The sequence below is a fragment of the Rattus rattus genome, chromosome 6, assembly GCF_011064425.1.
Source record: "Rattus rattus isolate New Zealand chromosome 6, Rrattus_CSIRO_v1, whole genome shotgun sequence".
In the NCBI taxonomy this organism is placed as follows: domain Eukaryota; kingdom Metazoa; phylum Chordata; class Mammalia; order Rodentia; family Muridae; genus Rattus; species Rattus rattus.
Genome location: NC_046159.1, coordinates 135,935,709 through 135,963,571, shown reverse-complemented (window position 1 = coordinate 135,963,571; position 27,863 = coordinate 135,935,709). Strand labels below are relative to the sequence as shown.

Here is a 27,863-nt window from a genome sequence, read left to right as displayed (position 1 = left end):
CTTCTAAACGTATGTCCATTTTTTTTTATTAAAATACTCATTTTCTGAATTTATATGAATCTGAAACCTTTTGATATGAATAAGAAGGTTTTGCCATATGACAAGGGAGACAAAATTATAACAGCTACCATCTCCTACATTCTTAGCTTTTATTGACATAAATAGATAGATAAATTGGTAAATGAGTGACTATTCAAAGGGCCCATGAATGGTCACCGCCGCACGCCTGAGCCTGGCAGCCATGCCACGGGTGCCCCGCCTTTCCTCTTCTGAGGCTTAGCCAGCTTCGGCCATCAGCTATCGTCCAATCAGGTCCAAAATGAAAATGAAAAGGTTGATGATGTCCACGTAGATGTTCAGAGCAGCAAAAATGTACTCTTCGGGGTCTATCTCATAGTGGTAGCGCCCCCCCACCATCATCTGCACGTCCATCACCAGGTACTTGAAGAGAAAGAAGAATCATCTCTATAGTCTGTTCGCATCTACCAGGTAAATGTCCTACGTCATCGGGGACAGTTACTTTATCATTAAAAACAATGGAGCGGGCTGGGGATAGAGCTGTGTTCGTAGAGCACTTTTATGCCACACAAAACCCTGGGGGTCAGCCCCAGCACCACACAGATGGGGTGGAAGCACATGCCCGAAATTCTCGCACCCTGGAGATGGAGACAGGAAGGTCAGAAGGTCAAGGTCATCATCAACTACCTAAGTTCTTGGCTAACCTGGGCTAGACGAAACTCGGTCTCAAAATTGGAGGGTAAGGGAGAAAGAAAAGGGGGAAGAAGTAAAAAGATTCAGATCAGTTGTCACTGAGTACAATTAGAGCTTCAGTCCTTGATGAAGTCGTCCTAGTTTGCTCTCCATGAACCAAAGAATCTCATCCTCCTGAAGCCCACACAACCAACTCTGTAAGCTTCCTTTTCCTTCCAAGTCCTTTGTGCCTTTCTTTTTGTTTTTTCTCCATCTTTATTAACTTGGGTATTTCTTATTTACATTTCAATTGTTATTCCCTTTCCCGGTTTCCAGGCCAACATCCCCCTAACCCTTCCCTTCTCTATGGGTGTTCCCCTCCCCATCCTCCCCCCCATTACCGCCCTCCCCTCAACAGTCACATTCACTGGGGGTTCAGCCTTGGCAGGACCAAGGGCTTCCCCTTCCACTGGTGCTCTTACTAGGATATTCATTGCTACCTATGAGGTTGGAGCCCAGGGTCAGTCCATGTATAGTCTTTGGGTAGTGGCTTAATCCCTGGGAGCTCTGGTTGGTTGGCATTGTTGCTCATATGGGGTCTCAAGCCCCCTCAAGTTCTTCCAGTCCTTTCTCTGATTCCTTCAACAGGGGTCCCGTTCTCAGTTCAGTGGTTTGCTGCTGGCATTCACCTCTGTATTTGCTGTATTGTGCCTTTCTAAGGCCTTTGTGTCTTTATTCAATAATGTGGACCACATGGGTAAGAGGGACACATCACTACAAGGTGCCCTGTAACTGTGGCCTCCCTATCCCCTTGCTTGGGGATGATAGCAAACCTTGACATCCGTATGCCTGAGACGGACAGTGAAGATGATGACCCTTCCCTGTGGCATCTCTCACCTCACCTGCAATAGGTAAGACTGCAGAGTCCTACATATGGGCATGAAAACGTCAGAACCCTCTCTCGCCCTCAAGCCTGGTACAAGATGGAGATCTGGGCTGCAGGAGGATCATGGGAGGAAGGAAAGAACAATGGCCTCTGAGCCTCTCAGGTGCAGACTAGACTCAGAGCCCAGCCAGACACACCAAGACTGGCATGACACATGAATAGTGAAGTCTTGCATATTTAAAAAAATAAAATAACCTATTTCAGAATGGCATTCGCTTTGTGAAACCTGTCCCAAGAAGCTCAGATATCCACTGTCCCTGGCTGCTGATTCCCATGCAGGCTTCAAATGGTAAGAGTCCAAGCAGAAGGGAGGTAGTTAGTGCAGAGCTTCGTACAGAATCCTATCTCTTTCACATGGGATAGGCAGGACTGAACCTAACCTCAGAGAAAACGAGGGCCGGCCGCTGTGAGTGACGGAAGGGGATCCAACATGAGCTGGGGTGTGCCTTACCTGGCTCGCTGAGTCCCGCCCCCAAGTCTAACTCCAGCACCTCCACCCCAAGTAAAGGAGAATGTTTGGGCACACAAAAGGCTTCAGCACCTTGAGCACCCTTCTCCCACTCTGGAGCCCTGACTGAGGGAACAAGGACTTTTCCTCCAAAAGATCCCAGAATTAATTTTAGCACTCCTCCTAAGATAGATAATGTCTCCATCATTTCACAGTTTGATCAGGTGATTGAAAGTGTGTCCAAGAGATGGCTCAGCGGTTAAGAGCACTGATTGTTCTTCCAGAGGTCCTGAGTTCAATTCCCAGCAACCACATGGTGGCTCACAACCATCTATAATGGGATTCAATTCCCTCTTCTGGTGTGGTGTGTCTGAAGACAGCGACTTTGTGTACTCAGATACGTGAAATAAAATAAATAAATCTTTAAAAAAAAAAAAAAAAAAAGAAAGTGTGTCCAAGGGCTGGCAGGAAAATGGGAGAGGAAGATGAGCAGGGATCCAGTTGTGTCTTGTCCTGTCCAAGGGAACAAAGGCTCTGAATACCATCTAAGACACAGCCAAGCTCCAGCCAGGATTCCAACACACAGATGTACACACACACACACACACACACACACACACACACACACACACAAACACACACATACACTCTTTCATACATACACACACATGTACATATACTCATACACACATGTACATATATTCATATACACACATGTATACGCACACACATGTACACACTCACATATGCATACATAAACATGCACGCACTTGCATACACATATACACACTCACATACACACATTCACATGTGCACATATGCTTAAACACACGCATGCACATGTGCACATGTGTGTGTTTTCTCTCTCACACACACACACACACACACACACACACAAACACACACATGTCTTCCTCCACTTTTTGGTATTGAGTGGCCTGTCTGAATCTACAAGAATTTTTATTCTTCCTGAATCAACCTACTTTTGTGGGAATTGAACTGTGCCTAAAACAGACCTGTACAGGCTGAGCTCACAGAAGAAAGAAGAGATGGGCACAAATCAGTTCCGGGATAGCAGGAGAGGCGAGAAAATCAAATGCATACACTTAATCTCATGCATAGATTTTTCATGACTATTAAAGAATTTAGCATGGCATGTGGCACACACCCTTAATCTGGACACTCAGGCAGAAGCAGGCGGATTTCTGAGTCGGAGGCTAAAATGGTCTACACAGCAAGTTTCAGGCCAGCCAGTACTACAGACTGCCTTGTCTTTACTTTTTTTTCCTTTGAAGCCTGAGAAGCCTCAGTGGGCCAAAGCATTAGGACGTAAGCTCAAATCCTCAGAACCCATGTTAACAAACAAACAAACAAAAAACCAAACTAAACAAACAAAAGCCAAGCATGGCCACACGTGTCAAGGGCAGAGAGAAGAGAATCACTGGGGCCAACTGGCCATAAGCCCAGGTCCAGGTTCGGGGAGAGACCCTGTCTCAAAGAAGTCAGGGCAGAGTAACCGAGGAGACCCCTGACATCCTTCTCCGGCTCCATGCACGCTGGGGCTCCTACACTCAAGCAGGCCTCCTACAATCTGCTGTGGGTGTTTACCTCTGAGCAACGGTGGCAAGAGGGAGTTTCCCCTCTCTTTTCACAGTCCACTGTAGTGTTTGAATTTTAAAAATAGCCACATGGGTTACTTTTAAAACCTCACAATAACTGCAAATATGGACAGCAGGAGATAGGACTAAACGGAAAGAGAGGGGTTTCCCAGAGGCATCCGCAGGGGCCTGCGCCAGCCCTCTCCGGAGCTCCTGGTGTGAGAAATGGGAAGGTGGGTGCTCTAAGCAAAGGAAACCACGCCTTGTGGTGATTAGCTTTGAGGCTTCTACACAGTCTCTTCTCAAACATTAATTCTTTCAGGGAAGGTGATCTTTCCCTGTTATTATTACTCTTTGCGTTTGTGTGGTGCCAGGGATCAAACTCAAGGTCCTTTACATGCTGGGAAAGCAGTTTCCTCTTCGGGACAGCCCCAGCCCCAGCCCCAGCCCCAGCCCCAGCCCCAGCCCCAGCCCCAGCCCCCAGCCCCAGCCCCAGCCCCAGCCCCAGCCCCAGCCCCAGCCCCAGCCCCAGCCCCAGCCCCAGAATGGGGTGCTTTCATAGATTAGAGAGGGCATGCAGCAATTCTGGGCGAGTTGCTGGAGTGTTCTAGATAATGTCTAACTCTACTGACCAGCACAGGCCCTGTGAGCATACACTATGGTCTACGGCACGGAGGAAAACCAGAACTTACCATGGAGAAGAGCAGTGTTCCGAGTGCTGAGTACACCAGATGCAGCCACTGCACAGGGAGAAAAAGGGGGGGTATAGATAGCTTCACACAACATGAAATGGTGGACGTGCTTAGTGAGTCCTCATCCTCTGACAAGGACCCATTCCAAAGACAGTCAAGCCTGCAGGAACTGGCTCTTCCTGAACCTAATCACACATGTGCGTGCATGCGCGCGCACACACACACACACACACACACACATATACACACATACACATGTCTACCACTTCTTTCTGATAAAGACTCAAAAAAATGTGCTGATCTTCACAATTACCCAGTAGGGCAGGGTAAGGACAGTCTATTACATAGGGTCCACTTACCATCCCTTCTGCATAACTCTTCTAGAGAACCTGCCTTCCCTGGGCGAGAGGGTTTCTAGAAGCACAAGGGTTATACGGTCCCTAGTCGGGGAGGGGGAAGAAAGATAGCAGAAACCATTCTGCAAGCAGTGGAACAGCTGGGGAATGACTGACACAGTCATCCAGGTCTCTTGGCTTTTACTGTACAAGTACAAGTGGCTAGTCGTCCTAGCCCCAGACATGTAGGTAGGAGAGCTGAGTCCTAGCTCTTTTTCAAACCCGTGAAACTCTCAGGACCTTTGCCTAAGCCAACCTGGACTGGGATTTTCCCCTGATCAGGAAATATGGGACATATTTAAACACCCAGGGTCCGGCTCACACGGGAAGAGGGGAGAAGAGCATACAACATCCGAGAAAAATATAGCTTGAAGTCTCAAGGAGGAGAACGCTGCTCCCAAGGGGGATAGCAGCGCTCCCCAGAAGAGCTTATTGGTGGAGAGGGGAGACTGAGTCGTAGCATGGTCTTTGGAGCACCAAAGGGAGAGCACGAAGGACACTGGGAACACAGAGGGCTCAAAGCTGCCAGCGTCCTGCTCCAACTTGGGACAAGAATCTTCTGCCCATGCATGTGTAAGACTGTAGCTGGGAGATGCTGTGAGAGGGAACTGAGACAGGAATGCACTCTGTCTAGATGCCACCTCCCCGGTTATAACAAACATGCTCAGTCACTTGGCCAAATGATCCCAGACAGAACCCCTAGTCCCGAGTCTAAAGATGGTGTAAGAACTCCACTTGCTGCCAGATAAGTGCTTGGGTTCGGCACTTGAACAAGTTGGCCTCGGAACTTTGGTCAAACAGTTCGAGGTCCCAGGCAGGGTTTCCATATCTGACGTTCTTAGACACCATTTCAGCTCCAGAGACAGACTGTGCACAAAGTAATGGAGAAGGTGTAGACCCTGCCTAAAAGTCACACAAACCTGATCTCCCCGCTCGCTACCTCTACCCCTTACCCCTTGGGGATCCTGAGTGAATTAAAGTCCTCTGAGCCTATCCGATCATCTATAAAATAAATAAGAAATATTGTTCAGGAATGTTGTGAGAGCTGACTGTGATAGCTTGGTGAAAAACATACACGAGGTCCATGTCTGATACTTAGGGAGACATCAATGAATACATACTGGAGAGCAAGCTGGGTGGATGCTAAGCCCCCTGCTGTGGGTCAATATTGGAACCTTTAGCTAAAGAAGCCTTTCTCCCACTCTGGCTTCAGACAAAGCAGCGCCTGGGTGCAGAAGACATTGTCTACCATAGAGGATAGGGTCCCCTCAAGACCCTACTGGGAATGGACAGCTAACTACTAGATTCCAGTCTATGGCACTTCTCCACTGAATCCCCCATGTTCGACCAGCGCTGAATTGTGCACACGGCGCTGGACTGTGCCCACCACTGCCATTCGTCTTTGACCTCAAGGACATTTTCTAAAAGCTGGCTCAGAGGTGAGAGCGCTTGCCTGACAGCTCAAGGCCTTGAATTCAATCCCCATCACCACAGATACTAATAAAAATAATAATAGAATCCTCCCACACTTAGCCCCAACACCGTGCCGGCTTCTCAGGGTACCTGTGCTGACACGGCCAGCACTTCCCTCATTTTGAGTACTTCTCGAAGGTTTCAAAATGGCAGTCACTTACATATGATCGAACCACAAGTGTGACAATCCCGTAGATCACTAGCACACTGGTGAAAACAAACAGCATTCCATTTAGCAGGGTAAAATCCCACTGGGAAGACAGAAACACCACATGTGAGTCCGTTATCGTCTAGGCAGGATCTCAAATGTTTAGAGATGCCTTCTCTACCCTGCACACAATTTATCCTGGCCGTTTGTTGGGATGGAAATGCCTTAGCCCCAAGCAATGAAAATTACCACATAAAGGATGCAACTGCCACAGTCCCTTGGATTTGCTTCGGGAAGGAGGACAAAATGGTGGAAATTAAGATAAAATACTGGGAGTCCGGGTTGATAATTTTTTAAACTGGGTCAAGGAGACATGAGAACCCACTGTATTTATTCTACTTTTGTATTTATAAGAATGTCTCCCTTGAAGCCAGATGTGGTGGGACATATTTGTATTCCCAGCACTTGGGGAGGAGAAGGCAGGAAGATCAGAAGTTTAGAGTCATGACAAGTCCAAGGCCAGACTAGAATATTCGAATCTCTGCTGAAAAAGGAAGGAAGAAAGGAAGGAAGGAAGGAAGGAAGGAAGGAAAGATTGGTTTTCTGTAATAAAAACATAAATTGTATAGTTATAAATTTGTGTGCATAACATGATCATAATTATTCGTATTTAAAGAATAATTCTATATAATAATTCTATATAAACAGAAAACATTAGGAAAAATGAAATAAGTTATTTTGGGCTGAAGAGATAGCTCAATGGTTAAGGGCACCGACTGCTCTTCCAAAGGTCCTGAGTTCAAATCCCAGCAACCACATGGTGGCTCACACCCATCTGTAATGGGATCTGACGCCCTCTTCTGGTGTCTAAAGACGGCTACAGTGTACTCATATACATAAATAAATAAATCATTTTAAATAAGAAATAAGTTATTTCACTATATTAATGGGATCTCTTTTTCAAATTTGTATACAAATATTTGTTTATAAATATTTTCATTAAATGTACATTGTATATTTTCAAAATTACTGTTCATGATTATTTTTTAATTTTGGCAATTATTAATGTGTATCTTAGGTTTGTTTTTTTAAAGATTAGTGACCCCAGGTATTTTGGGGCTGTTTTGTTTTGTTCCTAAAGAGACTGAGAAAAATTCCAAACACACAAGATATCTCTTGCACTTCCCTTTTGTCCCCAGCACACACAGGATTGGTTCTCCAGGTGTCCTTCTTAGTCCTGCAGCCTCTTCAGCCCCATTAAGACTCCGGAGAAATCTCTGTCAGCTCTGGACAAACTCTGAATCTGAGTCACATCTGGGCTAGACTCTTGGCTTCAGAGACCAACAGGACACGCTCAGAAAGCCCAAAGCAGGAGACCATAGTTCAGAACAGAATGGCTAATGGATGGTCTCTCTGCTACCAGTTCCTCTTTGGCCTCACAAAGCCACACACTTCTTCCAGATGAAAGGCCAGCAGCGCCCAAGAGGCCAAGTATCTTGAATGTACAAGAAACTGCCACTCAACCCAAAGGAGCGGACTTGAAGATGAAGTCTGGTTATATTTAAACCAAATGGGCATTCTGTTTACTTTTTCTTCCTCTAAGGGGCAGTTTAGGGTTCATGAGAAAACTCAGGATCGGTGTGTGAGCTACCTTTCCTCTGGAGTTCTGGGGAGCCTTGTAGAGGAAGAGAATTATGTAAATGCCCACCACATAACTTCATCAGAAAAAGAAAAACCGAAAGGTTTAGTTGTCTCTGAGTCTTTAATGCAAATACACCAGGGGTTGTCTTTACAGCGCTTCTCAGCAAAAGGCTCCATTCTCTGAACTCAGGTCATTTCTTACCTGTGAGTAATTTAAATTCTTGTGGGGCTTGGGAGAACGATCCTGACATTTAGAGATGGTGAACGGCTCTGAATCTATGGTCTATCACTCACTGAAGGGAGGCTTGTCTGTTTACACGCAAGCTGGCTTCTACGAGAACCACACTTGAGATGGCGAGCACTGATCTGATTCTAAATCATGCCGAAGCTCTACTTTAGGGTACAGGGCAGGGGTGCATGTGCGTGTGTGTGTGTGTGTGTGTGTGTGTGTGTGTGTGTGTGACTGTGTGTGTGTAGGCTACAGGTCCACTTCAGCTGTTATTCCTTATGTTTTGAAAAAGGTCTCCACTAGGACCTAGAGCTCAGAAAACAGTCTAAGGTAACTGGCCAGAGACTCCAGTGCTCCAGTGTCTACCCTCTAGAGCAGTGATTACAAACCCATGCCAATGCACCAAGGTCTTTACATGGATGCTGGAGATCAAACTTGGACACAGCAGTCACTTTCTGACTGAGCATCTCCCCAGTCCCTGGACACTACTTTTGATACAATGTAACTGAATGTTTTAACAGATCCCTCTACCTTGATGGACCTTCTTTGTACCACTAACAAAGGCTAAAATTCTGCTTATGTATACAGTTGTCCTTATGTATACAGTTGTCCTTATGTATACAGTTGTCCTTATGTATACAGTTGTCCTTATGTATACAGTTGTCCTTATGTATATAGTTGTCCTTATGTATACAGTCATCCTTATGAGATGTGTTAAACAATTGAGCAAATATTCTTTAGTTATTAAACTAAGGTGAGCTCACTAAAGCAAGGTGACCATAAATAAAAGAGCCACTAGAAAGAGCCCACTAGATCCCCAGAAGTGTCCTAGGGCTGGTGAGACTCCAGCGTCATGGTTTTAAAAAATCAAAAACAAAAACAAAAGGATGTGGGTTTTGTGGAATGCCACTCGACTGGCATTACAAGGTCCTGGGACAATTCCACCAAAATAAATTATAATTATGAATTATAATTATGAATTATACTGGAGGTCGGTAGTGCTTCTGAGCCCTAGTGACTGTGAAGATAAGCTACCAGTTTGAGTTGGGGCCCCAGCAGGGGAACACAGGGCACACTCCATAGCACAGCTTGAGGAGGAGGGCTGTTGGTTTGTAAAAGAGCCCCTTCCAGAAGTGGGCTGAAAGGAACTGGGTGAGCAGCCGTGACCGTCTGTAGGGCCCAAGGGACAAGGGCACAGGAAACCTCAAAGTCTGGCTGTGTTAAGCTGGTCTGTGTCACGACAAGGTGGGAGTGGATATTGGTAGGGAAGGTGGTTAGCCCAAGAGGAACCTGCCAGGAGGAACCCCTAGGAGTAAGGGGCTCTCTCTTCTGAATGAGTCAGGAGGGACACAGGACACAGTCAGCAACTCCCTCACCATAGAGATTTGTTTCAGTGATACCTACTTTTGTTTGTAGTGCAAACAAAGTGAGAACTAATGTCACCGCAGTGGTGGCTCCTGTGGCCCACAGTATCTCATCTGCTTTGTAGAAGCTGGAACCAGAGACTGTGGTTACTGCTCAGACACGTTCAAAGGAAAGCACACGCGATAAAACGAAGACACATATCAAAGACTTACACGGACATGCTTCCTAGCAGCAGGCCTTCCAGAATGGTCTGAAAAGAAAATTCACAGTAAATCTGCAGCCCGTTTCTCCAAGCAAAGCTCACGGCCAAGTCCTAGGCTTCAGAAGAGGGCACCAGTCATTGTGTGCACTTGGGCGACATCTAGGGAGCAAGCACACATGGATGTGCACACAACCCTGGGAGCACAGCTACCGGGTGCTTATGGGAGACAACTGGTCCAGTAACCATTCACTGTCACGTAAATGTCACACTCTCCCCGAGAACACCACAGCGACTTTCATTATTTGGCTCATAAACTATGGACTGGTTGTAGATGAAGATGTAAAAGGTCAATTTGTGGACCACACCTTCATTAATTAATGGGACTATCCACACATTAGCTGCACACTTCAGGACAGCACAGCCTGTTTCCATGAATGTTCTGCCCACGCTCTCCGATGATGTCACTGTCTGTGGTCCCTATTAAACTTAAAATGTTTCTTCAGGCCTCAGACCTGGGATAAGAACCGAGACCTTGGTGCCAGGATATGGGACTACAGGGTAGTTCCTAGCAGAGGTGACAGCACAAGATGGGTGTCCTGAAGGATTTCCTCCAACCACATGGACCCAGGCCTTGGGCAATGTGGGAGAGAGGTGGGAACTGACATCCATCAGGCGAGGGTGTCTGAGGGTCACACTAAGTAATTGTCAGACTCACAGCCAGGCTCAGGACCACAACCAGGTGGGACTGAAGAGGTTTGTTGGCCAACAAGACACCGGGGAATTTGATGGTCTGAGGGAAGGGCCAGAGAAGTCCCCTAGTCTCATCAGAGATGGAAAAGGATAGCATATCCTAACCTAATTGCTGACACCAGACTGGCTCTGGACTTTCTCAATCCATCAGAGGCTGGAAAAGGGCTGAGGCCGAAATGTCCTCGGTCACTTTTCTGGATTTCCCAGACCTGGACTGGGACTCTGTTGCCTCAGGCTGTTTGTTAACGTGCCTAAGAAAACGGTCCTTATGTCCACCAGGGGACAAGACTTAGACTTTGTGCAAATAGGTACTTCAATAATGTGCCGGGTTCCAACCTTCCTCCTGTGTTTCTCACTTTTCCCTGGTGCCTTCTGTCTACTTCTCCAGCACCATCAAAGACAGACAGACCAGCAGACAGGCAGGCAGGCAGCCAGGCAGCCAGGCAGCCAGGCAGAGAGGCAGAGAGACAGAAAGACAGGGAGAGAAGGAGACAGAGAGACAGAAAGACAAGGAGGCAAGGAGACATAGAGACAGACAGAGATAGAGAGCCACCAAGACAGAAGACAGGCAGGCCTGGGAAGCGAGAGGAAGAATAGCTCCCAGAAAAAGAGCGATCACTGTAGAAACCAAGCATGTTCAGAACTGGGATGTGGGGAGTCACAAATTCTAGGGGACAAAAGCTGTTTGTGGCAAGAGTGAGTAATACATAAAAGACGAATAAAGATTAAAAGAGAGAGAGAAAGAACATTCAAGCATAACCAGGTAGTGGTGGTGCATGCCTTTAATCCCAGTCCTCTGGAGGCGGAGGCAGGTGGATCTCTGTGAGTCTGAGGCAATATTGGTCTGTACAGCCAGTCTAGATCAGCCAGGGCTACCTAGTAAGAGAATAGTTCTCTTCCTCTGTCCCCTTCCTATCTATCAACTCTGCTTCCAAGCTGTCTCCTGGAGACAGAGGAAGTAATTGCGCCAGGAAAAGATTAAGAAAATGTCTTAAGAAGATAGCTGGGGGCAAGGACATTGTGAGAATACCACACAGTCCACAGCGCAGCATAGGAACCGCTTGCCTGGGCAACCAGCCGGGGATCCACTACAGCCAAGGAAGGTTCCTCAAGTTTGGAATGAAATACCACTGTGGATAGCAGACAGCCATCTGCCCCAATCTATTTCTTTGAAAATGTTATCCTCAGAGGTCCGATAGCACCCAGGTTAACTGCAGACATAGCCCTGACTTGTAAGTGGGCTCATGGATGGCTTCAAGAGGGACGAGTTCGCCACAGCCAAGAGCGGCCTGGAATCCAAGTACACAGGGGATGAGGACACCTCCGTCTCGGTGTCCCTGTGAATTGCTACTTCTGTACAAGTGCTCCTGCACCACGAGTTACACAGTAAAGACAGTGATACAGTAAGACGAGAAAAGCGTCAGAGGGAGGTTAACGCACCAGTCAAGGAGAGTTACTTACAAAGAATGCCAGGAGAATGTAGTTTGCGGGCACTTGGCGCCGGATATCCCTACAGCAAGCAAGTATAACGATCACAATCAGGACTGCTGGGCTGCAGGTTGGAAACCGCCAGTTACTGCTTTGGTACTCAGATGGGCAAGTCGTATGTGCAGACAGACAGGCAGAGGGACACACGTGCAAACATATCATCACAGGCCCACATCTGATACGTAGAGCGAACCAAACTGCTATCTTCCTACTTACCTCTCTTTTAGGCCTGCAAAACGAGAATTTTAACGTTCCCATCCACAGGTAGGTAGCTTCCCTTTTACATTTTTTGTTAAAGATATAGATTCGTGGGAAATTGTAAAAGGAGAGAGAATTTCGATAAAAGCTGTATGAAACTTTCACCAATGGTTTTGAGTAATATATTTGCAGCACAATTTCAAAACCAGTGTGGAGAGATTTTGGGGGCCGCTTCTAGAAATTTGGCAGGAATTTGACATCAGGCCAGGACAAAAAAGGAAGCTCAAGGTGGGAACTCAGGAAATAGGCTCAGATTAAGAACATTTACATTTGAGTTGATGCAAAACTCAGAGCAGGCTCAGGTGAGGCTTCACCGTGATTAGCCCCTAGAAAGGTGTTTACTGGATTTTGTTTACTGTCTTGCCTGTTCCTTGACCCACAACTGGTCTTATCATTTTGCATGTACTTAAAGTGGTGTGAGAGCAGACTGGAAAATAATAAACTCCCTTCAGCCTCAGAACTGGCTGGGGTCATGCTGGGGTCATGCTGGGGTCATGCTGGGGTCATGTTGTCTGATTGTCATTTTCCTTTTTTAATCCTCGCTCCTGCCCTGCAGAACCTGTTGGCTGACTGAGCAGGCGCGGTCAAACCATTAATGGGACATGGGAATAATTTGAACCTGTGTTATTATTATTTAACATGGGGATGTGACATGAGTCTATGTGTAGATACATATAACCACCACCTCAATTAACATTCAGGACATAACATAAATAGCACAGCAGCAAAGGCCGCCTGGTATGACTCTTCCGTAGCAACACCTGACACACAGCTGACCCTGACTTCTGGCTCCAATTAACTTGTTTTCTGTCTTTAATTGTGTCATTTAGAGAATTTTGCCCAGGGACTGAAGAGATAGATTAGAGATTTAGTGCACTGGCCAGTCTTGCAGAAGACCCGGCCGGGTCTAGTACTCACAGCTCGCAAACTCCCTTAACTCCAGTTCCAGGAAATCCAAAATTCTCTGTCACCGTCTGTGGATGCCTGTGTAACAGCTGTACATACCAACAAGTAGGCACAGACAGACGGCACACATAAAGGAAATCAAATACTGAGGCTGGGGTGATGGCTGGAAGGTTAAGATCTGGTTGCTCTTCCAGAGGATCTGGGTTTGCTTCCGATCGGTTACCCTAGTTCCAGGGAGACCTGATGTCCCTTTTTGGCCAGTGTGGGCACAGTATATACGTGTTGCACAGATACACTTGTAATACATAATTTTTTTAAAAAAAGAAAAAAAGCAAATAAAATATAAAAGTATTATGTTTAATCCTGGTGGTTTTGACTGTTTTGTTGTTGTTGTTAGTTTGTATTATTATTTTGAGACAGAGTCTTACACAGTCAAAGCTGGCCTTCAATTCCTGGGTACCCTGTCTCTACCTCCTAAGTATTGGGCTTACAGGCATATGTCATCATGCCCAGCAAGAGTGTTACAGTTTACCACATTTTTAATAGTGACAAAATCTTGGTCAGTAGTTAATAGAATCATTAATGATACTTACAGGAGTGCATACATGAACCAGGGCATGGCGATGATCCACTTTCTTACAGCTTCGCTGGTTAAAAAAAAATTATATATATATATATATATATATATATATATATATACACACACACACACACACACACATGTATATACATAAGATAGTAAAATTTGCTAACTAGAAGTATAATGGTATCATGAGAAGCATGGGTAAACTAAGTGATCAAGAAGGAAAAATGGAGAGGAAGTATCGAAACACTCTTTTTAATGGAAAAATAGGCTGCTAGTGCAGCTCCCCATTAGAGCATCTGCTCAGCGTGTGTGAAGGAGACCTGGGTGTAAATCCCCAGCACAAAGAAAAAAGAGATACATTATAAACAATTTTTTTAAAATTATACATCAAATTTAAAAGGAGGCAGGTGGGGAAGACCTTCCTTTAAAAAAAAAAAATTAGATCCAGACATGGTGACACATACCTTCAATCCCCACAGAGGCAAAGGTGGGGGGATATCTGTAAACTTAAGGCCAGCCTGTTCTACATACATAGCGAGGCACAGCCAGAGACAGCCAGGATAACCAGAGCTACATCGTGAGACCTCCCTCAAAAACTAAAACAAAACAAGAAACAAGAAAAAACCCAAACCTAAACAAAATAAATAAGACACTAAGACTGATATATCCGTAAGCTAAAAGAAATCAACTCATTGTGTTGCGGGGAAAAAAACTCTCTCAATAGAGTGAGGGTGGTGACTTGACTAAAGTCTCTCAGATAACCAGAGAGTTTAACAGTGTTCCGGCCTTCAATGTCTCGAGGCTCTTGCCTATTTATCCAGTTAGATTTGAGAAAGTAACTCAGAGAAAATTAAAAGAAAACAGTTCCTCAAATAAGAGGAAGAAAAACAGTCTTGACTTAGGAAGATAAACTCTAGAAACCTCTTGCCTTGTTACCTGGAAGGTGCTTCAGAAGAACCTGCCTATGGGAAAACAGGAGCGAAAGGACGGCTAATTCTGGGCAGTAAGGAAGACGACTCACCAGAAAACAAAGACGCTGATGATTGCCGCGGTGATGAGCAGCTGAACCGAGAGAACGACAAACACTTTCACAATGAAACCTGTGGAGACGAGACGTTACTTTGTAACCCCATATCCAAAGGTAAAACCGAATGCGGTTTCCAGCCCAGTGAAAGGAGTTCCCCACTGTCTTTCCAGGCCGGGAGAGGCAGCTGCTGTTTGAGTCAGCAAATGGGAACAACAAAAATGAAATGACTCTGGAGAACCTTTGAACTTGTGCTTTTTAAAAAACTCTGTGAGAAGCATTGCGGATATGGAGCCAGGAAGCCCGGTGGAGCCATAGGGACACCACCCCACCCAAAAACTTTCAACCCCAAATTTATTCTGTCTACAAGAACTGCGGGCACGAGGGATGGAACTGAGACAGAGGGAAGGACTAACCACCAGCCAGCCCAACTTGAGACCTATCCCACCGGCAAGCACCAATCACTGTTATTAATTAATGATTACGGTCGGAAGTCTAACATGGCTGTCCTCTGAGAGGCTCCACCCACCAACTGGCTCAGACAGATGCAGACACCCACAACCAAACACTGGATAGAACTTGGGGACTCTTATGGAAGAATAAGAGGGAGGATTGTGGGTCCCAAAAGGGATAGGAACTCCACAGGAAGACCAACAGGGTCAACTAACCTGAACCTTGGGGCTCTCACAGACTGAACCACCAACCAAACATACACGGGCTGGACCTAGGCCTCCCCGCACATATGTAGCAGATGTGCAGCTTGGCCTTCATGTGGGTCCGGAACAACTGGAGTGGAGGCTATCCCGAAAGCTGTTGCCTGTATGTGGGATATGTTCTTGCTGAGCTGTCTTGTCGGGTCTCAGTGAGAGAGTAAATGCCTAGCCTGGCAGAGACTTGAAATGCCAGGGTTGGGGGATACCTGGGGGGCACCCACCTGCTCAGAGGAGAAGGGGAGGGGAAGATGGGGGAAGGATTGTGTGGGGATGGCTGGGAGGGAGCAGTGAGCAGAATATAAAGTAAATAAGTTAAAAAATTAATTAAAAAAAAAGAATATCTAATCAAAGCCAACCACTGTGGGACACACTGAGGATCCCAGCTACTCAGAAGGCTGAAGTGGAGAAATGCTTCAGTTTAGGAGTTGAAAACCAAACAAAGCAATGAAGAGACACTCCTGGTTGTAAGAACAAACAAACAGAAAGGGTTTTCAGCCTAATCGTTAAAGATGTTTTCTTGGGGACTGGGGAAATAGCTCAGTGGGTAATATATCTGCTGTCAAGCCTGGGGCTAGTCAACTCACAGAATCATGAAGTCGTTAGTGGTGGTTTTGTTTGTTTGTTTGTTTGTTTGTTTGTTAAAAAATGGGCAAAGGGTTTGAATAGTAGTCCCCAAAGAAAACATGTGGATACCTCAAGATGTCCAGCCCCTCTAATCATTAGGAAAACATAAGTGTCCCTGGGAACCCATTCTCACCAAAGATCCAGGCAGGTTAACTGCAGATCTTTACTTTTCAATTTCCCCAAGTTCAATCCCCAGTCTCATCCCTATGTCTGTAACCGTCCTTCTGCAGTGGCCTTTCCTCACCCTCTGGACCTCCCCAGACCATCCCCACTCCTAAGTGTCAGCTCCCAGTAATCTCAGAAATACAGTGATCTCATACTAGTAACTTAAAAGTACACCTGAAAGAGCTATAACAAAAAGGAATAGGTGGCAAGAAATAATCAAAGTCAGGAATGAAATCAATAAAGTAAAAACAAATAAAAGCAATAAAAACAATCAGTGGAACAAAGTATTTGTTCTTTGAGAAATCAAGAAGATAGACAAACCCTTATCCAAATTAATTAAAAGGCAGAGAGAGAGAGAGAGAGAGAGAGAGAGAGAGAGAGAGAGAGAGAGAGAGACCAAATAAACAAAATCAGGAAAGGTACATATAACAACAGACATTGAGGAAATCCAAAGAATGATAAGGACAGACTTTAAAAACCTGTCCAGGGGTTGGGGATTGGGGATTTAGCTCAGTGGTAGAGTGCTTGCCTAGCAAGCACAAGGCCCTGGGTTCGGTCCCCAGCTCCGGAAAAAAAGAAAAAAAAAAAAAAAAGGGCCGGGGATCCCTTAGCTCAGTGAAGAGGATTGATTAGCAAGCACAAGGAGGGGGGGGGAGAAGAAAAAACAAAAAAAAAAAAAGAAAAAAAGAAAAAGAAAAAGAAAAAAAAAACAACCTGTCCAATACCAAATCTAAAAGAAATGGATAATTTTCTGGATACATACCACTTTACTATAGATAAATCAAGATCAGATAAGCAATTTAAATAGACCTGTTACAACTACTGAAATAAATGCAGTCATTAAAAGTCTTCCAACAAAAAAAGGGGGGGCAGGTGGTTTTAGCACAAAATTCTATCACACTTTCAAAGACAAGCTCATGCCAATACTCCTCAAATTATTCCACAAAATAGAAACAGAAAGAACATTGTCCAGTTCGTTTTATGATGTCACTGTTATCCAGATGCCCAAACCACCTAAAAACCCAACAAAGAGAATTAGAGACCAATTTCCCTTATGAACACAGATGTAAAAATTCTCAATAAAATGGTTGCAACCTAATCCAAGATACATCAAAAAGTTCATCCACTTTGATCAAGTAGGTTTTATATCAGAGATGTGGGGATGGTACAACATATATAAATAAATGTAATCCACCATATAAACAAACTGAAAGACAAAAAACACATGGTCATCTCATGAAAAGGCCAACACCCCTTCATGATAAAAATTCTGGAGAGCTTAGGAACATGGGGAGATATCTCAACATAGTAATGGCAATTTACAGAAAGCCCATCATCAATTGTCCAATACCAAATCTAACCAAAGCAAACATCAATTTAAATGGAGAGAAACTCAAAGAATTTCCACTAAAATAAGGAACAAGACAAGGTTGTCCTCTCTCTTCATACATATTCAATATATACTTGAAGTCTTAGCTAGAGCAATTAAGGCAACTGAAGGAGATGAGGGGGATACAAGTTGCAAAGAAAGTAGTCAAGGCGTCTTTGTTTGAAAACATGATAATATAAATAAGTGACCCTGAAAATTCCACCAGAGACTCCTACAGCTGATAAAATATCTTCATTAAAGTACAAAACTAACTCACGAAAATCAGTGGCCCTCCCATATACAAATGACAGATTGAAATAGAAATCAGGGAAATAGCACCTTTTACAATAGCCTAAAATAGTATAAAATATCTTGGGTAACTCCAAATAAGCAAATGAAAGACTTGTATGAAAAAAAAACTTCACGACATTGAAGAAAGAAATTGAAGAAGATATCAGAAAATGGAAAGATCTCCCATATTCATGGATTAGTAGGATTGACATAGTAGAAATGGGCCACCCTACCAAAAGCAATCTACAGATCCAATACAATTCCCATTAAAATTCCAACATTTTTTCATAGATTTGAAAAGCACAATTTTTCAGCTTCATATGGAAACACATACACACAAAACCAGGATAGCTAAACAATTCCACAAAATAGAAACAGAAAGAACATTGCCCAATGGCAAACAAGAGGGATTTTTATTAGTTTTGTCAGAAGACTTCACTGTTCCTGATTTCAAGCTGTACTACTGAGCTTTAGCAATAAAAGCAATATAATATTGGCACAAATACAGAAACATTCACCAATAGAATCGATCTGAAGACATAGATATAAATCCACACACCTATGGACACCCGATTTTTTTTTTTAACAGAGCCAGAAATACACAGTGGAATAAAGATATCGTCTTCAACAAATGGTGCTGGTCACACTGGATGATTGCATGTGGAAGAATCCAGCGAGATCCTTAGAAAAGGAAAACATAATAAACAGTTGTACATGGAAGGGGTGTAGCTGGTGGAAGATTGAGTCAGGTGGGGAAAGAGGGATAAAGGAAGAATTATGGGGATGGACAGGTGAATTTAAGGGTTATCTGATAAGTAATATGAAAACTTAATACACTAGAAGCTTCCTAAAATATAAACATATATGAAGGTGAACCAAAGGAAATCACCAAATAACAGTGGAGGCAGAGACCTGCTTGGCCACCTCTTGTGACCAAATGTAGCGTCCATCACCAGAATTGGATCACAGCTAATTGAGTTGTTGGTGAAAGGGGTCCCATGGGGGACCCACACTAAACCACCCAAGCTGATGCTAAGACTGTAGCATATATAGGTCTACATGGACTATATAGTTTGTGCTCTCCGCAAACTGACATGTCCCTTTGCTGAAGACAGCACCCAGACAGCTCAGTGACTATGGAGAAGTTGAGTTTCACAGAACCTTCATCCCTACTTGCTGGTGTCTTTGGTACAGGAAGATACTCCACACACTACTAAAAGACACGAGAAAACATGAAGTCAGCCGCAAACCCTTTGATCTACAGTGTTCTTCTGCCTGCGAGGTAGGCTAGTGCTATGGTGACACAGAGTGTGTGGGAGCAGCCAACCAAAGTCTCATTTGACTTTAGACTCACTCACAGGATGGAACCTGTGCTTGTCACCGCTTGTACGCGTGAGAGACCAAGGACCCGGGTCAAAACCAAATACTACTGCTCTAAAAAAAAATGTAGCAATAAAATACCTCCCATACATATTCTGCTGTACTCATGGACCATCATCGGAGAAGCTTCCTTCTGCGGCAGATGGAAACAAATACAGAGACCCCAGACAGACATTGTGCAGAATGAGCAAGCTAGGAACACTAACCCTAAATAGGGTGTCCCTATCTAATCCCTCCCTGCAGGGTTCAGGGAACCCCTGGGAAGAGGAGGAGAGCATATAAGAGCCAAAGGGGATGGAAAATGAGGCCTCTCAATCAACAAAGCAAGACGCGTGTGAACTCACAGAGACTGAAGGAGCAGGCACAGGGCCCGCATGGGTCTGCACCAGGTCCTCTGCGTATGTATCATGGCTTCCAGTTTAGTGTTTTTATGAGATCCTTGAGTGTGCAAATGGCTGGGGCTCTGATTCTTGTGCCTTCTCTTAGGCTCTTTTCTTTCTGTCTATTTATCCTGTCCATCTCTAATGTGATAGTTTTCGCTTTGTCCTGCTGTATTTTACTTTGTTATATTTAGTTATTATCTCTTAGAAGCCTTTAATGAGAGGCAGAAAGGGGTGAATCTGGATGGTAGGGGAGGGGAGGGAGGGACCTGGGAGGAGTAGTGGGAGGGAAGCCATAATCAGGAGTTAGTATATGAGGGGGGGGGAATCTATTTTTAGTAAAAGGGGAGAAAAGAAAAACTCAATTCAAAACTATTATGTAATACCACGTCGCCCTCACTAGGATGTTTACAATCAGAAAGATAATAACAAACGTTGGCAAGGATATTGAGAAGCAGAAACCTTCATATATTATTGGTTGAAATGAAAACTGGCGAGGCTGCCTTAGAGAAGCTTTGCCATTCATCAAAAGGTGAAGGAACTTGTGGTGTCCTTCAACAATCCTGCCTTCCATCCAAGAGAAATGTAAACATACGTTTATATAAGATTAATATGTGACTTGAAGAGACCTACACACATCGGACAAACCCCACCCCAAACACCTGTATAACGAGGGGGCAAAACAAAGTGGTTGGTTTCTGACTTAGGCAGAAACAACAGCAAATAGCCTCGCAGGTGTGATTTTTAAGAGGAAAAAAGGAGAGGCCTGTGCTAGAACGCTCCAGGATGCAGAACGCAGTGGTATGTTTTGGTTGGGCATCTTAACTAAGACAGCCGGAAGAGGGCTTCTGATGGTTGGACTCCCGTACTTTGATAGTTGGACCTTGGTGATCAGCCAAGAATGAGTCTGACTAAAGAAATTGTCCAAATAAAAGAAAAGACCTTGGTGGCTAGCTTTGGGCATGTAAACTATGGTTTAGGAGGCAAAGGCAAGGGGAAAGGGCAAACCTGTCGGCATCATGGCTGTCATGCTAGGGCCTGCTAGAGCCTTTCCTGAATATTGGTTGCAGCGTTAGTTACAATAACCAAAAGAAGAAGCAGCCCAAGTGACTATCGATTGACACATATGTGATGGCTAAGGAAACCCCCATTTTGTGTTAGGCATCCATTCTAAATTCCCAAAATACAAGCTGCAGGCAACTCTGACTTCTTGCCGGCTCCTCAGAATTGTAAAACGGCCGTGCTCTGTCTTTTGTAAACCTACTCTTGGTTGTGTGCCAGGAGGCAAAGCAGTTTCTCCACCCTGTCAACAGGGGGAGACAGAGACAGCTCCTCACTGAGGGGAGCCAGCTTTTGGAGCAGCGGCACATACCGGAGAAACCTTTAAAAACCCTTCCTCTAGCCCATTCTGTGCAGCTCATCTTCCGTTTGGCTTTAAGGCTACTGTCCTGCTCACAATCACGACAAAGTCACTTAATTAGAATTTGGATTGAGTCTGTGGGGGTCGTCGTCCTCCCCGCCCCCCACCAACAAATACGTGAATTAATGCAATGTCTTCCAGGCAATAAAAATACTACATGGCCATAAAATAGGTAGGTGAACCTTAAAAGCCTTATGTTTCACGAAGAGATATTTCCAGAAGAGCATATGTTCCGTGCTCCCGTTTGTATGAGATGGGTCTTAATAAGCGGGTCCACGGGGTTAGGAAGGTTAGCAGTCGACAGGGCCGAGGAAAACGGGTGTTAATTCCCGATGGGTTTCATTTTAAAGTTATAAACATGATCCAAACGGATTATGGTGCTGACTGCAAAACTGAAATTTTAATGAAAACAGTGTGTATGCACTTCACATGAGCGGAGTTGACGACTTTCAAACAGTGTCTTCCTGGAGATGCCGCCAAGGTGCAAGCCCCTCCCTCCGAGACTCTTACGTCATTGCCCTGCCAAGCTTCTTCCCTGTGTGTCTTTCGCCTTACAGACTGGGCAACTTGTGAAAATCAGGAAAAAGGCTCGCCTCCGACTCTCAGAAGACGCTGCTGTCAATCCCTAACTGGTGAGGTAGCTTCTACATGTATTTTGGTCCCACCTCTTTAAATCTGGTTTCCACGTCTCCAATATGCCGAGATGACTTCTCCATTCAGAGAGTTGTAAAGACTAACCGCGTGACACTGTGGAGAAAGTCTGACACCTAAGCTGCTGGCTGCCTGGTGACACCCATCTGCTCTGGCTTCCTTATACTCTGACCCAAATATCATGTGAAATGAGATGATCGGCCCAACAAGGAAAAGTGCAGACAGAGCTGCCAAGTGCTTCATTCAGCTATGATGGACTGCGGGTGGGTGAAAGCCCTTGTGGGGATGCAAAAGGTTTAGTTCGGAGGGCTCAGGGACTCCTCTAGCGAATGGGACTTTTTGGAACTGTCAGAACCTTTGTCATCCCTTGGCCCTTGGCCCTTGGTCTTTGGCTCTTTCCCTTTTTCATCCAGAAGGCCAGAGCTCCCAAAGGCCTCTTTCCAGTCGCTGACATAGGATGGGGACGGGGAGGCATCACTGGAAATAAAAAAGTTCCGAGGCCGCTTGCAGGCTACCCAGGCCCCAGGAGCGCAGCATCTGCGACATGGGGATCCCCAGCATTGCCCTTACTACTGCCCTTCAATATCACATTTCATGAGAACAAAAGTTCTCATTTATTTATGTCACAGTTTTTTAACATTTCTACCATTCTCTGATTAATATATTCCTGCCTATTCCAGAATAAACACCTAGGACATTTAATTAATATGTTTAAAAACCTAGGCCAATATGGTGTGACCATGTTGTTTGTAGATGAGAACATTTCACAATCAACAGTTAGCCCAGACTTCCTTCAGAAAATTCAAATGTCGCCGTGTACGTATTATGGATTTCTGAATCTCCCGTACAACATCACGGTGATCGATTATTGCAGCCTCTGACTCGTTTCATGATAAAGAAAGAGCAAGAAAGCTAAGTGAAAAAGAAATCATTCTTTCTGGCAGTGCACGCCATGGAAATGTTTTAAAGGAGACACAGCTCTTTTCTGAACCCGAGTCTTACGCGCTCTTACCTTTACGGATGGACGTGTTTTCAAAGGGACTGGATAGGTTTACGCTCTCGTTTGGGGGGGTAGCATCCTCAGAAATTTGTACTGCATAGGCGTTTGCTCCGTCTCTATTCCTCGGATATGGATATTTTACGGCTTCCTGTGGTCTGTCTCCAGATGAACTTGTGAAGGACTGCTGATCCAGTTTGCCGGAGTTACTTTTAATTGCTGCCTTATGAACCAGATGTTGATGATCTCCAGAGCTGAAGTTGACCGGCTCACTGACCTCCAAGTCTAGTTTCCTGGAACAGAAAACCTGTCATCCATGTCCTCGTAGCCACACCCCCTTCCCCACTACCTTACTATCCTTATAACTTTCAAGTGATTTTTCCCCCTATTTTTGATGACGGTAGATCCATTCATATCACACCAGTGTATAACAAATGCCCATTAAGTGAATAAGCAAACACCTGTGAGACAGACCCTGTACAGCAGATGTTCCCAACATGTGGGTCACAACCCCATTGACAAGCCTCTATCTCCAAAAGTCTTTACATTAAGATTCATAAAAGTAGGGAAATGACAGTCATGAGGTAGGAATAAGAACAATCTTATGGTGGAGGGGTTACCACAACATAAAGAACTGCATTCAAGGGCGGCAGCATTAGAAAGGCTGAAAACGACTAGTGGAGAGTAAAATAATTTTCTTCCTATTCCGGAATGGACCTTTGAGTTCACTCATCAGGGAGTTAAAGGGCCTGTGGAGATTCCTCCATGGCTTCTGTATTCAGTGGACTTACCCTGGGGGAGAGACAGTACATCAGGACAGCAATGGTATTAAAGTCAATGTAAGTGAGTCAGGGACGTGGGAGGATGTGGGCGCCCTCTGTGATACCCAGAGGAAAGCACAGGGAGTGGAAGAGGCTGCCAGACATTCTCAGGAAAGGTGAAGGCAAGGCCGGAATTGTTATAGGACTTGGGCAAATAAAGAGGTGGGGAGAAAGCTTTCCTCGATAGAGCAGTCGCCCCGGGCCAGATCCAGAGGAAGCATACAAGACAGGCCCCAGACACTGGAGATGCTCACATCCCAGGATACGGAAGTTCATAGTGTAGTGGGGTTAAACAATGGAGTCTTGGGATTTTTGTCACTTGGGAGGTAGGGAGGCTGGAATAACCTAAAGAAACTACCCTTTACCCTCAGTGACATTGGCATGTTAGGAAGCTGATAGTCTCCTAATTGTCCTCTCCTGGGGCCCTGGACTCTCTGCTATGCTTATAAAAAGAAACTGCAGGTGGACATAAGGACATTGAGATAAGTTGGCTCCAGGTTCAATCCGACCTCAAAGTCAAGAGTTTTCTGTGATCATACTTAGAAGAGAGGAGGACAGGAAACACAGGATAGGAAGGGCAAATGGAAGTCAAAATGACACAGATGCTATGAAGATGATTCTAGAAGCAGCTTGGAACAAAGCTGGAGAAGTTGGGCAAAAAACAGATTTTCTAGTGGAGTCTCCAGAAAAGAACATGGCCCTGTTGGCCTTGGTTTTAGCCCCACGAAGCTGGGACTTCTGACCTGCAGAACTGTAGGACAGTTGGCTTGTTATGCCTTGTGACACGCAGTCTGTGCAGAAGTGTATCACCAGCAATAGAAAACTATTCCGTGGGCCATCACTGAGGGTTTATAAAGACCCCTCTACCTACAGTGTAGAGAAGGAACAGAGGAAGTCAGTGTGAAAACAGAGACTAGAAATGGTGGCTGGGGAAGTTGGGCTTGGCTGCTGGACTTGACAACCAAAACGCCAGTCTCCAGAAACCTCTTGAAGAATAAAGGTCAACACTCATCTCACGACAAATGCGAACTCCCTTTCCTTTCCTTTCCTTTCCTTTCCTTTCCTTTCCTTTCCTTTCCTTTCCTTTCCTTTCCGTTCCTTTCCTCTCCTTCTTTTTTCCTGTTGTTGTTGTTGCTGCTGCTGCTGTTCTTGTTCCAGGACAAGGTTTCTCTGTAGCCCTAGCTGTCCTGAAACTCAATTTGTAGACAAGGCTGGCATTGAATTCAGACTTCTGCCTGCCTCTGCCTCTCTCTCTCTCTCTCTCTCTCTCTCTCTCTCTCTCTCTCTCTCTCTCTCTCTCTCCTCTGTCTCTCCTCTGCCTCTCCTCTCTCTCTCTCTCTCTCTCTCTCTCTCTCTCTCTCTCTCTCTCTCTCTCTGTGCTGCTCTCTGCACCTCTTTGCCTCCCGAGTGCTGGGTGGAATTAAAGGTGGGTGTCCCTACACCCAGCCAAAGTTGGGAGATTTCAAGCAAGCCCCCTCCACCGCTGCCTACTTTTTGTCTCACAAGGGACAATGATGGGGTAGGAAAAGGAGACTAAGATGGTAAAGCCAGGGTAGACTGATGGCCAAACAGGAAGTAAAAACAAAAACAAAACCAAAAAACCTAACCAACCAAACAAACAAAAAAAACCTGTCAGGCTCCTGGAGAAACAGATGGCATTTAATAAAGATGTTCCTTTTCCTCCAATTAGTCTCAAATGTTTGCAAGATTCAGTAGTGATTTCTAGTAACACCAAAGTTCATCAGCATAAATACATGAGAAAAATCAAGAACAAACTTGAAAGAGGACTACAAGAGCAGCAGTAGTGATTTACTTTTGCAGAAATAAAATGCATCCGTACATATGTATATCATACATACATATAATATAGAGCTATATGATTAAAACTGTAATACCGGTGTAGCAAGAGATCAATGGGATGGAAGAGAGTTCAGGTACAAATTGATGTGTATATGAGAATTTGATAAATTTGATAATATTTGACAAAGACGAAACTTCAAATTATGCCCTTCAATGTTAGAACAATTAGTTACACGTTCAGAAACAGTAGTTTAATAGCTGCTTTTTTCTTTCATTCAAAGATCTGTTGCAGGCTGTGGCGGCTTGAATGAGGATGCCTCCTTCCCATAGACGCTTTTTTTTTTTTTTTTTTTTTTTTTTTTTTTAGAACTGGGGACCTAACCCAGGGCCTTGCGCTTCCTAGGCAAGTGCTCTACCACTGAGCTAAATCCCCCAACCCCCTTCCCATAGACTCTTATGTTGGAATACTTGGTCCTTGGTTGGTGGAACTGTTTGGGAAGGATTAGAAATTCCTGTAGACTGCTGGAGGAAGTGTGTCACTGGGAGTGTTCTCTCCCTGTCTCCCACTGTGCATAGAGATGTAAGCTCTCAGCTCCAGCCTCTTCCTGCCACTATGCCTCCGCTTTGCCAGCATGGACTCTAAGCCTGAAACCATAATCCCAATTGAACGCTTTCTTTTCTAAGATGCCTTGGTCATGGTGTTTAGTCACAGAAATACATAAGTAACTAATACATAGGTGAACTGAAAATATTTTCAAATCTAATAATAATCATATATACTCTATTAGGAAATACAAAGAATGTATGGATACACTTATAAAAATGATACCATTTAAAAGAGAGAGAGAGAGAAGTATTTGACAGATTGAAGGTACAGTTCAGATATTAAACTATTAAACACTTTGGATTATAAAAAAAATTTCAACAAATCTGATATAAGAAAATGATAAAATATTTGCAATGTTTATTGTGCAGAGAGGGTAGTGAACACAAATAATCAATTCATAAAAATGTAAGTTGCCAGTAAGCCTGGACACTGATGCCTTGCAAAACCACCAAAGACTTGTAAATAAGAGCAGTAATGAAAGGCATCCAAAGATTACAAAGATGATTCTCATGGCTGTTAAGACTATAAAGAAATGGATAATCTGGGGGCACATCATCGCTCCCATGAGTCCACGTTTCTTCTACTGAGTTCCCTCTTCCCCAAAACAGTCCATAGGTTTAATTTAAATAATTGCAAATTTAAATATATTTAAAATAATCTTTCCTTGTTATTGCTGGAAATATCGGTATAAGGCGGGATGGGTTCATTATATGGTATCTGTCATGGTGTTCATAATTTTCCTCTTGATTTTAAGCAAAATTAAAATATTTTTGTTACCTCAAAGCACTCATGGGCCCTAAGCATTAAGTCAGTTATAAACAGTGGATTGTCACACTTGAGGTAACCCACCTCATTTCTTTTTTTTTTTTTTTTTCCCGGAGCTGGGGACCCGAACCCAGGGCCTTGCACTTGCTAGGCAAGTGCTCTACCACTGAGCTAAATCCCCAACCCCCACCTCATTTCAATATAAAGCTTTGTGCTATCTACCAGAAACCCACATGTGTAGCACTTTAGGCCCCACAGCTATAGTTGGAGTAATTTATTCTATAAACACACGAAGGCAAAGGTCTATGTGAAAGAAAATTCAGTATATCGATTCACTGTTTATAACCACCAAAAATTTATAACGACCTATTACCCATCAGTGGGGAAGCAGACTAATTGTGGCACAGACGCAAAAACATCATATGCATACACACACATATGCACCAATGGGGACTTCACTGTGAAGTCAGTTTTGAATTTTGAAAATAAAATTTGAGAATAATATTTAGGGAGATCACATTAATGTTCACCCCCTTCTCTGACTGGACAGGAATACAGCAAATGGGATTGATCGTCATTCTGATACAGCTCGGTTGGGAGTGTACTTAACTTGAATGAATTTTTATGTGGCCATTTATCCCAAGTAATAATTTCAATAATATTATATTTACATTTTGAAGACAAAGGAAATATCCCCCTATATGATAAAGTCTGGAGCTTGTCTATGAAAGGAATCTTCACACGAAGCTGAAGGTCACTGAAAGATGCTCAAATGACCAAGCTGGTGTCCACGGCGTCCTGCAAGTCAGAAGCAGAAACAGATTTTTTTCCAAAGCAGCTAAAGGCAAAAGCAACAAAAACCCAAAAGCAACTGAGTCTTCCTCGAAGAACTATATTTGGTTTGTTTCCTGAAACACAAATGAGGTTTTCACCTGGTCCTCAAGCTTCTCCTGAGCCAGCAGCCATCCAAACAGCCAGGCAGGTAGTAAAACTGAGAAGCAAGGTTCTGAGTGACAGTTAAGAGAGTGGCAGTTGGAGCAC

The 27,863-nt window shown here is 44.4% G+C and overlaps 1 protein-coding gene across 1 annotated transcript; it reads right to left on the bottom strand.

The window, feature by feature from the left end:
• Positions 1–132: 132 nt before the first annotated feature.
• LOC116902986 (protein lifeguard 1-like) lies at positions 133–27,814 on the bottom strand. Its single transcript, XM_032905305.1, has 11 exons — positions 27,755–27,814; positions 27,494–27,620; positions 22,845–23,122; positions 14,837–14,915; positions 13,823–13,876; positions 12,039–12,129; positions 9,838–9,875; positions 9,665–9,752; positions 6,404–6,493; positions 4,375–4,422; positions 133–441 (listed from the first exon to the last, which is right to left on the bottom strand). Coding segments are annotated over exons 2-11 (912 nt in total). The 5' UTR covers positions 27,496–27,620; positions 27,755–27,814; the 3' UTR covers positions 133–297.
• Between the last annotated feature and the right edge of the window lie 49 nt (positions 27,815–27,863).